Below are 13,411 nucleotides of genomic sequence, written 5' to 3' on the forward strand. Positions count from 1 at the left end.
ATATAAATATTTTCTCAAAGAGTTGAAATGATCACAATTCTTACCCAGGATTTCAAAAGTTTACCGCAAAATTGCAGTTAAACATATCCACAGCAATATACCGGTCCTCACTAATTAGTGCATTTAATTTCCAGTTAGTGTAATTAAGATAAAACCTGTGATTTATCTGACAACAAATAAAATTTTCTTGCAATAGAAATATCATATGGGATACTGATATGGTAGGCCGCAAACGGCCCCAACGTGGAGCTGCTACGCATAGCTGACTTTTTGCTCCGTGGAGCCAAAGTAGCTCAAATTGACCAATCAATGATCATGTTAGAGTTTTTCATTACTCGGAGGTAAAACTGACCAATCAAGAAATGCGACTGAGCGACATTACATGAAGCGCTTAATTTATTCATTAAGAATTTGCCAGGCAAGCGCCACGTAGTTGCAAGATATCCTCGGTCACGAAAGTTATGATTCAAAAAGTAGTTTATGAAAAGTACGAACCGACTTATTATTAAGATGGACATGCACTCATAAGAAACTCATACCGGGACTCATACAGTACTGTACATAACTATATAGCTAGGCAGAGTGGTGGTAAACCATGCACACAGTTCTGCGATCTGCAGTGTATCGCCGGAGCTAATTTGTATAACTTATGCGGTGTGGCCTGCGGAATTCGACCTTCAGCAAACTGCAAACCAGTTCGGATTTACTTTATATACTAGTAGTAGGCCATACATCCTGTAGTTACTGTCCGTTTTCCTATACACAATACTCAGTGCGCTCACCATTGACGCGTGACCTCTACAAATAGTGTATGTTAGAAGTATAGGCCATTGCCTAGTTGACGTCACTGTGTAAAAAATAACCGGCCAATATTTAAAGTATTCTTTGAAATTCTAGAAAATATAGTTGTAACATGTCCTAAATTTTAGCTAATTTAGGTGTTTGGAAATATTGGTACTTTTGTACCAAAAAATATGAAGAAATTATTTCTAAACCGTGTTAAGTCATTAAGCTTCTCATTTTCAAGAACCCTGGTTAACAATAAGCAGACTATTGTCTCATTTCGTAAACAAAAGCCCACAGTATTGTTACCTTGCGTTCGCTTTATAATCGTTCACCCAACTGAACTTATAATACCAGCTCATTGCTCATTGCACAGGTAAAACAGACACAAGTGCAGTGTGTATTTAACCAGAGAAGATCTGATGTAACATAGTTGAGCTGTTTTCATTGAGTGTTATTTTGGTTTAATAGCTTTTAATAGGGTTTAAGTCCTTCAAAGGTCGTGGTGAGTTCTACTGTAGACATGACTGCATCATGATTATTTTAAAGTCAACAACATTCAACAATATGATCACCGTGATAGTATGAGAGTATCAGTACCGTGGGTGTCAGTGATCCTGGCCTGACACAGTAGACAAACAAACAAACACGCCACACACATGACACATGCATGCAAGGTAACATTGACTATACACTAATCAAACAATGGTATTGATCCTGTACAACTGGTCGTGGTTTATTTACAATCGATTCATTTAAAATCCCCATAGTAAACATTAATTTTGGCAAGAGTTTTCTCTCTGGAGCGAGGATGCATCCACTGGCTCCAGCGTAATGAAAAGATCTAACATGATTGGTCAATTTAGCTCCATGAAGTTTAAAAGTAAGCTATGCGTAGCAGCTCCACGTTGTGGCGGTTACGGCCAGCCATATATTGATCATGCGAAAATCGTAAAACATAGAATAGCAACGGTGTGGCAGGCTCTCAAAATCTCAAATTGTATGCTTAGCCTGAGTCGCACGGCCTATCTCGAAAAAAATCACTATGCGTAGTTGTTGAAAAACGTGAGGATTCATCATACTATCACGGCAATTTTTAACACGAAGATATAGGGATGATGACGGTGTGTACCCTCTATAGAATGATTAGTATCTTTGAAAATAGTGGTATTGTATTCAATCAATGATTGCAGACATACACAGGTAACTAGTGCAATCTGCTTGTAGTGCAGGGTGATAATACTGATATATTAAAAAAATTGTATTCATCTATTGCTATGGTAATTAATCATGTTACATCATCACTTCTATGGCGAATAGATATTGGACCATTTCTGAATTCTACATATTATATAAAACATGACACATGGCAGCTATTGCGATGGGGCCTTCTTGCTCTAAACCCTTGATTATATCGTCATCATGTTACCTCCAATATGAACATGTTATGATCTACACATGGCCACTAGCTTGCTTTTTATTATTTTTATCACAAACGTTTAATCCCTTGAAATTTGTTCAGCATAAATTTATAAAGCACACATTGTTGTCATGTCATCATCATCACCATCATCATTATCATCATCACTATTATCATTATTATTACTGCTACAGTTACTAACATCAGTATTATTAATCATTAATTCTTTCATATGTTCTAACAAAACACCATAACTAGACTCCGTCCCTTACTTTCAGTAATCTCACAGTTGACACCAATAAATCCTGCAGAACAAATGCATGTGTAGGAGACTGTCCCAAAGTTTGTACATCGACCACCATTTTGACAAGGGGAGCTCAAACATGGAAGACCTTGGGAGCAAGATACATCAGAAAGTATGATTTAAGTAAGTGTGACTATGTACAGTTCAAATAAATGGTTATAATGATATGTTTACCACATCAACTACATGCAGTATTCGACAGAATATCACACCACCAGATTAGTTCTTATATTAGTTCAAGTATCACAAGTCACAAATGACACTTCCTATCCACGGTGTTAAGAGGGAGAGAACAGGGCCATTTGCCTCCCCAAACTTGGGGATTCAGGACAAAACAATCACTGTAAACTCACTATTTTCAGCCATAATTGCCCAATTTTAGAAGAAAAAACATCAAATTTGAACACCCCTCTAAAAAAACAACATTTCACTTTTCCCCCACAAAAAATATTCCTTGCCCCGCCAGTGTACACAGACAAATACAACCAAGTAGGTTAGATATTCAAATGTTTGACATCACTTTGACATCTACACCTTCCAAGAAACAAACTACATTATACTGAAATATTATAGTCAGATTGTTAATCCAAGTATTCATTGGGTGAGCACCATTTTTGACTTACAAACAATCCACATAAAAGTCAAATCTAAAAATGAACTAAATTCATCTCGCCATGCTGTTAGTCACATAGTAAATTGATAACAGGGTAGACAAAAACATTTTGATTCTGTATTTAATGTAATTTTTTCCACAAATCTGTGATATCAGGCTATCATAAATGTTAATCACAAAACAAGTTACCACAATCTGCTACAATGACCTATATATTAATGTTAACTTCCATCAGAATTTCACACTTGCTAACATGTTAAACTTGATTTACATAAAAATAGCTGATGCATGTGATGTGACATGCTTGATCACCCAATGAAATCCAATTATTTGAAAACCTAATTTAATCAGCCAATCAGGAATCTACTTCCATATTCACACACTCATGCACTATTGGCAAACAATGTGCCAAGGACTGACTGTAACAGTAACACTATCACAGTTTAAACACAGAAAATATACTTTGTAACCCTTACTAGTTATTTCACACAGCACCCCTGTATAACCACCAGGACAGGAACATATGAATGACCTTTGACCTGTGTCTATGCAATCACCTCGAATGCAAGGGTTGCTATCACAAGCTAAACCTATATTGAAAAGAAGAAGTCATAATTCAGTGAAAAATAACATACAAGGTAATAAAAAAGAGGTATGAACTGTGTCGTGTCATTCAACGATTGCTAGAATTTATTGAATTACTGATGTTTTATCTTGGTCACAGTAAACACGGAAAATAACCCAGATATGTTTTTCAACATCAATTAAGTCTTATTCACTATATTCTGCATGCTATACTTTTATTGTTGAGTTCTTTAATCCAAAATATTTTTGTTATTTCAAAAACTGTTGAGATTATATTAGGCTTCAAATATTTTGATTCCTCCAAGCTGTGCATAGTTCCTTTGGGGAGCAATTTTACTGCATTAAGTGTTTTATTTGAGAAATCCAGAAAAAATGACATTTTCAAAATCATTTTATGAAATTTTTTTTTTCTCATATATTTTGTTTACAATCCACTATAGGCCTATATCCTATGAAATCAATGTGAAGGAGCACCACCACATTGATTGGGATGGTATACACATTCTTGATTAAGAGCACTGGATCAAGAGATAAGTACATGAAGCTATCCAAATAAGAAGAACAGGTAGCGACCTCAACAGGAACCTTGTGATCTATCATGTACTACTGTCTTGCTTACTTTGTCTAATTTCACAATAGGATCCAATGAAACCTAGAACACAATTGCACACATAGACTGGAAACCCTCCTTGGTTGTCCACGGAGACACATATCCCGTCATTCTGACATGGGTTGTTGTTGCATGGTAGGTCTACATAGTAAAATATATGCGAAATGGTAAGAACTTATGGTACAAATTATAGTATTGGCAGCTATTACTGTTATAGACGAATTCAATTTCACGCATTCCTACACCTCAATGGCAGCCATTAGCTGGGTCCCCGTCGACTCTATCTCACCTAAAATGTGAAATGATGCGGCCTTGGGGGTATTTTAAACTGCATTCTATCACCTGTGTTACACGTAGACAAAAGAATGATGACAGTTTACAACACAAAAGAATCTAACATCGAATTTTAAGTGGGTTTAATCCACCCGATTGGGCACTCACAACACCAGTTTGGTGCATGCGGGGACCCAATAATGGCCGACCAAATCCTAACCATGACTTGGCTCGTTGCATTCGTCTATACTGAAATACAGCAGGTCAGTGACAGTCAAAAGTACACTTCTATTGCATGGCAATTATGACGGGTTTTGCTACCAAAGAAAGCAGTTTATGTTAGATGCATATTCTTTAATTATTACTGAGCAAGTATGTGTGCCAAACAAGTAGAAAGCAAGTCAATTTATTATTATTAGCACAATCAGGAAACAACAGCCTCAAAGTGCTTTACATTTATTCCGCCGTCATTAGAATATGTCGGAATCACGTTTGCAGCCTACAAATGGCACATGGTTCATCAGTACAACGACTGTGACTACCCCCTAACAGCTTCCCATTGCACCTGGGTGGGGCGAGGCAAGCGAGGCAAAGCGCCTTGCCCAAGGGCGCAACACGGTAGTGGGACGGGGAGTCAAACCCACGCACGTCGAGCAAGCTCTCAGATTATGAGTCCAAGGCCATAACCACTGAGCCACCATGTCCTTACATCTCATGACCTAGTATGTTAATAAAGCCTATTTCAATACATTACCAGTCATTACTTGTATCTAATCTTAGCAAATTATGTTAGTATCATCACCATCATTGACCATCAATCACAATTCATCCCTTGAATCTACATCTAGACAAAGTTGGGGTCTCATGATCTAGCCTATTTTCACAATGCATCAACCAAATATCATGGGTCATCAGTTGTTTCCTCAGTTAGTAAATAGCTCTATACTTTTATTACTGCGCACATCACATGCAGTTCACTGTTTCTGCCCCTACTAAATTAACATGAAAGGTTAGCACTCTATATTAGTAAGCTTATAATTTCACCATGCACATCCTTACTTTGTGTTTGGCATCTTGTCCCAGTAAATATTCCCTGACATTGGCATGTATATGACTGGGCACCATTACTTATACATACACCACCATTCAGACATGGGTTGCTATTACATGGGAAGCCTAAAATGGGAAACAATGTCATTAGTCAGTAGTCCAAGTATTTGAGGTCAGATTTGTTTCAAATTTAGCTTGGTCAATTATATCCCTTTTTCTTTACTTTAGTGTCATCATTATTGCTATTATTGGCACTTCTCTTGTTATTGTCCTCATAATCACATTCAACATCCTCAACATCATCATCATTGTCATCATTATGATCACCACTACTATTATCACTATTACTATCACTTCATCTCCATAATTTTTTTAAAATGGTTATTCCCTAAACATTTCAAAATTTATACTTTCATAAAATCAAGGTTTTCAGCCCAAAGTTCCTCAATTTAATATAATCATATTCAGAAATCATAATATCTGCAATAGGGTGTGCACAATACACTTCCACAATATTTGAAATCAAAATAGTTTGTCATCTACTGCTTGCCTTGTTCACATCGGAGTCCAGTAAACTGTGATGTACAAGCACATGTGTACCCTGCAGATGAATCAACACACACTCCTCCATTCAAACATGGACTGCTGGCACAGGCTTGTACAGCTTTGGATAAAAGTATATCATGAACAGAGATGAATGAGTCTATATCCTTATTAGTCCTGGCATTATGAATATCAGGACCAGATGTATCGTCTACACAATAAGAGTGGAGACGTCATGAATGGAGATGAATGAGTCTATATCTTTAGCTGTCATGGTATAACATACATGTATTCACGTCCTGAGCTAAGGTCTACAGGATTAGCAGTCATGACTTGTTTCTAATGCTAGCAAATTAGAAATGAGGGTCTGCATTTCATAGTACACTATGTTAGTATGTTTGTCATCATTGACCAACAATAATTATAGTTCCTTAGGGAACAAACCAAAAGATCGATGACGTCCTTTAAACGTAACTGGTTTCGTTTCTCAGCCGACCCCCTCCCTCCCTGCCAGAAACGTAATAATGAAATGTTGAAAATTTTGACATAATAATAATAATGACACCCTTTTTTAGACCGATGTTTTTGTACAAACGTAATCGAGTATTTTTACCCCCTCCCCCCTAAACGAAACTAGTTTTGTTTATAGGACGTCATCGATCTTTTGGTTTGTTCCCTTACATGTACTTGTTTCTACAGCTAGTAGAGGCTGCATCTCATGATGTAGTCAATTTCCAGTACACATTGACCACAGATCATGGGTCATCACATGTTTCCACAGTTTGTAAACTAGCTACACTTTGTTCAATTTGTATTAATTTGGCTTTTGATACTGTTCTTATCAAATACAGTTCACTGTTTCTGCCCCTACTAAATCAGCATGGATGGTTAGCACTCTATATTAGTAAGCTTATAATTTGACCATGCACATCCTTACTTTGTGTTTGGCATCTTGTCCCAGTAAATATTCCCTGACATTGGCATGTATATGACTGGGCACCATTACTTATACATACGCCACCATTCAGACATGGGTTGCTATTACACGGGAAGCCTAAAATGGGAAATAATGTCATCAGAATGTAAAGTTTTAAAGTAAGCTTCATCTAGACTCTTTTTTTAAATCATAATTGTTACATAATTTCTGTCGTCATTGTTGTAATCATTCTCATTTTTAATGTTGTTATTGTCCTCATATAATGTCCTTAACCGTATCACGGTCAACATCATTGTCATCACCATCGTCATTGTCATCATCATCATAACTATTACTATCACCTCATCACTACAATTTTAAAGCATTACCTAAACATTTTGAAATCTATATATATATCAAGGTTTTCAGCCCAAAGTTCCTCAACTAAATCATGCCCAGAAATCATAATATCTGCAATAGTGTGTGTACCATACACACTTTCACAATACCAAAATTTTATGTCATGTCATCTACTGCTTGCCTTGTTCACATCGAAGTCCAAAATACTGCGACAAGCAAACACAGGAGTATCCTGTTGATGAATCAACACATATTCCTCCATTCAAACATGGACTGCTAGCACAGCCTTGTACAGCTTTGGACAAAAGTATATCATGAACAGAGATGAACAAGTCTATATCCTTAGTTGTCATGGCATTATAAATATCCATGACCAGAGGTTAAGTTTAAATATTAATAAGAGTGAAGAAGTTATGAACAGAGATGAAGTATCTTTAGAAGTCATGGCATGATAAATATTCATGACCAGAAGTAAAGTCTACATGTTAAGAGTGGAGAAGTCAGGAACAGAGATCAAGCAAGGAGCCTATATCCTTAGTAGTCATGGTATAATAACTATTCATGACCACAGGTAAAGTCTATACACAGAAAAAGGAGTATATATCCTTAGTAGTCATGGTATTCACAACAAAGAGGAGATTGCTGGATATATTGAATATCCATGACTATAGTCTATAAAGTAAAACAGAAGTACAAAGTTGACTTGATAGGGAGTATAACAACAGGTGCTTATATTTTACATTTATATTAAGTATTGTAATAAAAGTGGCTATAGCAAACTAAATGTGTTCACAAAATGGAGCAATCCATAGCCAAATTCACAATAAGCAGACAAATATTGCAATAAATATACATAAATAAATAATACAAAGAGTCCCCAAAATAGCCAAATTCAAAATGTGCAGACACACAAATCATGCAATAAATATAAAAGGATCGAGTTCTTAACCATTGCTTAAGTCTAACTAATCAAAAACCCAAGTAAACATTGTGCAACATGTCCCATCTTCTTCCTGTGTCACCCCATGTGTTGGCCTTGTACCCTAAACGAGATCCCAACCCACTGGTTGGAAACCCCTGCAATGGGCTATTCCAGTCAAAATCCTTGCACCCCCTATGGAAGACATGACCTTAATCGTCCACACAGGGAGTATGAATTTCAAATGGGGATATCTGAACAGGTGACTCCATTTGAAATCTACACACATGGTGTAGGCAATTGTCTCCCACAGGGTAGTGTATGCATTTCAACTGGAATATCCCAAATAGACACCACATATATAAATATTGTATCTTACTAGTAATTTGACATCGCGGCCCTGTGAAACCAGTTGAACAACTACATATATAAGATACCACTCCAATGTCGATACATGCGCCTCCGTTCCGACATGGGTTGCTATTGCATGGATAGGCTACAAAGTTCAAAGGTCAATGGAATGATTAATTAATTGATCTAAATCAGATGCAAAGTTTATAAATTAGGTATATTAATTATAGTTATTACTCTGCATTATAGTTTCCCAGTACTTTGATTTCATATTGGGACCAATGTATGATTCTTGTGGTACACAACCAGGTTTGTTCAATAACTGTAACCCTTGTAAAATGGTCCTCCATTATTATAACAGCATCATCCAGGTCCTCAGCAAAACAGAATTGAAGTTTGTTAAAAAATAAATAGCTCTATACTTATAGCATCTGAAGTAGCTGCTGAGAAATCCCATGGATGAGAAGAACCTTATCTACTGGTGTATCATAAACAAACAAACATTTTTAACAAGCTTGCCTTGTTCACATCGAGTCCCTGTATGGGTTGATGGGCATTGACATCTGTAGGATATAGGCTGTCCTCCTTCTCCTCCTACATTCAAGCATTGACCTCCACTGAGACAAGGTGCACTGGCACATGGTTGGTCTAAAAATGATTGGTAATAAATTAGTAAATCTGTATCGTAGGCATGTTGATTGCAATGTGAACATTAAACATGCATCGGTTTATTTCAAATAACGTGTAGTTGTGTACTTTAAAAGCACAGGTAATCAAATAAACTACAGTAGAGCAAAATACAATGAAGTATAATGAACTAAAAATGAAATTATGACAAAAGGAGCTATGAAAGCCTACTAAGACAATTCTGTTTTAACAAAAAAATATTAAAATGCAAACCCAACAGAAAACTAAACTAACATAGAATGCAATAATTTTGGTATTTAACAGTTTGCTTTCGGGGAACAATTTTCATCAAATATATTCATTGAATTTATATGCATTTTTGGGAAAATCATTTTAGGAAGTAGGATTATACATCCTCCAGTAGAAGTAATATTTATGCCCAGTGAAAATAAGAAAAATGCCATTCTCAATGAAAAAGTTGCATTTTTGCTCAAATTGGGCAATTTTTGAGTAAACAATAAGCTTCATTTGTCCATGCCAAGATTCTATATTGATTAACTAGTGGTATAGCTATAGCTAAACCAGTTCAATACATATTTGAAAAGATATCTGACAGCATCACACATGTATTGAATTTTAGATTTTTCATATGAATAGAAATTGCAGGGGCTATATACAATTCTTAAGGAACATGAGGAGAACCTTTATTTGACTAAAAAGTTTGAATTTGTTTTGATTTAATTTAACAGTTACTGACAAACCGGCAGAGATACACTCGGAATGTCGCATCTGATGTCTTGTCATTCAAACCGAATATGTTGTACTGCACAGGTCAGCAACCACTCACATCACACATCTGCCCTGACGTCAGATGCAACATTCCAAGTTTATCTTTGCCTTTGACCATTGAACAACTTTATATAATAACACCTTAAGTGATCAAAAGCTCATGAAATAATTGCAGACTAACATATAATTATAATCTTACTTATATTAATTTCACACTGTGTGCCTGTATACCCTGATGTACAAGAACATGTGTATGTACTACTCCCAGTATTGCTACATGTGGCTCCATTGAAGCATGGTTGGCTGGTACATGGAAGTGAACCTGAAAATTGGAAATTGATTACCAATCAATACATTGGGTATTTGTTAAGCCGTTGCAGTGTTTCGGTCCATCAAAACCATTAATATTAAGACGGTGTTGTGCGCACACTGTATAACAGTGCATCCTTTGTTTTTTCGATATAAATTATCACTGTAAACTATTGTACAGTTAGCTGACATTAAATGAAAAATATTTGATGTAGTAAATGTTTTTGGTGGTTAAATTTTAGTGTAAAAAGTCATGTTTTGTTTTCACTACTGCAATGGCTTAGTATTTGTTTTTGAATAAATCATAACATTGTGACTTGCTACTTTATAAAATGCAAACATATAATGGTGTACTATTAAAGTATTCTGTGTGAAGAGGCTAGTCAAATCCTCTCTCTTTAAAACCAATCACCAAAAATCCCGCTTGTGATAAATATCAACTAACAGCTAGTGCCCAGTTTGTTCCCAAAGTAAGAGGGAACAAGGTTTTTAATACAAAGAAAAAACATATTTCAAGCATTAAAATTTGTAAAAGTACCAAATCAAGAACTTTGGTTTGACCTTGAGACCACAATTTAGGTAAATGAATAAAATTTCTATAAATTGACCACATATATTGCAAAATTGTGCAAATTATGATAAAATATCTATTAATATTGAATCAAAAGTTTCTTGATTTTCAGCTGTTACATGTATCAAACTGTTAAATGACCCTTTGGCAGCACAGTTCATATTGCAGTGTCCTATTTAGCTTTCAATAAAGAAAAATTTCCAATTCATTCTCTAAAGATTGACAGAAACAAACGCTTTCTACCATTACCAATATTTTCTGAAGAAAAACTGAAAGCTAAATCACAAGCTCAGTTATCTCACAAATATAACAACACGCGCATGGTGATATCACAAGTAAATAAACACCAACCAAAAGAAAGGGATCATAGTGCATATTTAAACAAATTATATAACAGATTATCAAATGATGTACAAAATTAATAACAAAATTTCACCTGCTAAGAGTCTACACTAATGACTATTTAACACATACTAAAAATCAGAAGCTGTCATCTCATTCAAATAATAACTAAATAGTTGACCAACTATTTTCTATTACATGTATTATTTCTTTATTATTCAATCTACATTCTATGCTTGCGATAATACTAAAAGCAACTGTCTATTAGTTAGCTCCAAGTTGTTTGCTAGAGTTGACAATTAAATCTGTGTATGTGTCTGTTGTATATAAAATTTGATAGAAAATGTGTTGTACAATCAAGGACACAAAATAGTAAATTGGAATTGATAATGGGCTATTCCACGTACATCCATACACCCCCTATGGAAGACATCATCTTAATCTTCTTCACAGGAATGTGAATTTCAAATGGGGTTACAATTGGGTGAATCCAAAAAAAAAAATGTTCATACGATTTACATCCCTGGAGGTGTGTGTATCAAAAATGGTTTATTGGATACCCAAGCATAAGAGGAAGAAACCCGGAAGAACCAGACATTTATTATTATTGTAATAGCATTTATTATAATAGTCCATAATATATTAGCAACCTATAATACATGTGAGGACGACTGGAAACCAAATCAGGAAAAAGACATTTGTTCATGTGTCCAAATTTTTCGAAGAATTTTAGATGATTGAAAGGTGATATTTACAAGGCCAAATACGATACATACAGTAACAGTAAGCCAAATAATTAAGGTACCAGTTGCGTTCACCCCCTGTATTTCCTAAACTAAGGCAGATATGACATAATTGGAACCAACAGACAATAGCTGCATCTTTTAACTCAAATTTAAGACCTCATTCGTTGAAATTTTTCAAGAAATAAAGACACAACGATCCAAAAACCCAAGGAAGATGCAAATTTAAAAGTTGCGGTTTGCCACATTGCATGTCCTATTGATTTGTACACAAAGTGTTTGCGAACCGATAACTAGCGCCGTGCTTTCATTGATTAGCACGAAAAGCTAGCATCGTGCTTTCATTGATTAGAACACAAAAATGCAACTTTTTATTTCGTATCTTCATTAGGGTTTGGATCACCGTTTCTCTAATTCTCAACCAATTTCAACCAATAAGGTCTTAAATCAGAGCTAAAGAGTACAGACATCAGCTGCATGTTTTAATTTTGACACATTTGTCTTTATTTAGGATATACAGGGGTGAACACAACTGCTACCTTAATTTTTTTGCTTACTGTATTATACATATGTGATGGGAACTTTTTAGTTATTAAAATAGAAACAAGAATGCAAAATCTAATATCTCCAAACTACACACCTATTCAAAGCAAGGATATTGCAAGCAATAACAAGGTTGTTATCAAATTGGTATTACATAGCAATCTACAGCTTAAAAACATTTCACTTGTACAATAATAATATGATCATCTTCACTACTAATAATCCAATATCACCAAACATCAAGGCTATAGCTTACTTTCACACTGTGTTCCAAAATACCCTGCTGCGCATTGACAAAAGTAGGAGCTAGCTGGCGCTCCTAAATTTGTACATACGCCCCCATTTCGACAGGGGTTGCTTAGACATGGGAGGAAGGCTAGGAGGGAGAAAACCAAGAGGAGAAAGAGAAGAAAATAATCCAGTCAGCCTTGAAATACATGCACCGATTTATAATTATACATAAATAATGATTTAATTTACAAATTGCAAGAATACTACACCACCATGCAGGTTTGTAATTTTAATGCGCTTATAATGAAAGACACAGATAAAAAGAAATTATCACATCTGACATCATCTGTCAATCAAACTCAAGCACGGTTTGTTTACAAGTGTCGTGATGATGACTTGCTTAAGGCAGCAGCATAACCGGGCGCCTTATTGTTAATTTTGCACCTTCAAACATACAAACCATCTCAAAAGTTAGGTCTTTATAGTAGGAAACTTTCTTTCGTGAAGACACCATGTCAACAATGCCTAG

At 35.5% G+C, this 13,411-nt stretch overlaps 1 protein-coding gene and 2 long non-coding RNA genes across 4 annotated transcripts in view; all 3 read right to left on the reverse strand.

Moving 5' to 3' along the window:
* LOC140151356 (uncharacterized) overlaps window positions 1-13,411 on the reverse strand; it is a 140,866-nt gene that overhangs the window by 44,443 nt on the left and 83,012 nt on the right. Inside the window, exon 40 of one of the 2 annotated variants that reach the window (XM_072173669.1) lies at window positions 12,908-13,027. The exons of the other annotated variant lie outside the window; for it this stretch is intronic. Coding sequence (XP_072029770.1) covers window positions 12,908-13,027 — 120 coding nt within the window. The remainder of the gene's footprint in view (window positions 1-12,907; window positions 13,028-13,411) is intronic. 2 annotated transcript variants of the gene reach the window in all.
* Window positions 2,471-5,779, reverse strand: LOC140151357 (uncharacterized). The gene is made up of 4 exons (XR_011858930.1): window positions 5,648-5,779; window positions 4,325-4,456; window positions 3,597-3,710; window positions 2,471-2,595 (listed from the first exon to the last, which is right to left on the reverse strand). It is a non-coding gene; the product is annotated as an uncharacterized lncRNA (long non-coding RNA).
* On the reverse strand, window positions 6,257-8,835 carry LOC140151358 (uncharacterized). The gene is made up of 3 exons (XR_011858931.1): window positions 8,756-8,835; window positions 7,119-7,235; window positions 6,257-6,302 (listed from the first exon to the last, which is right to left on the reverse strand). It is a non-coding gene; the product is annotated as an uncharacterized lncRNA (long non-coding RNA).

This window comes from Amphiura filiformis, chromosome 4, assembly GCF_039555335.1.
Source record: "Amphiura filiformis chromosome 4, Afil_fr2py, whole genome shotgun sequence".
NCBI lineage: Eukaryota > Metazoa > Echinodermata > Ophiuroidea > Amphilepidida > Amphiuridae > Amphiura > Amphiura filiformis.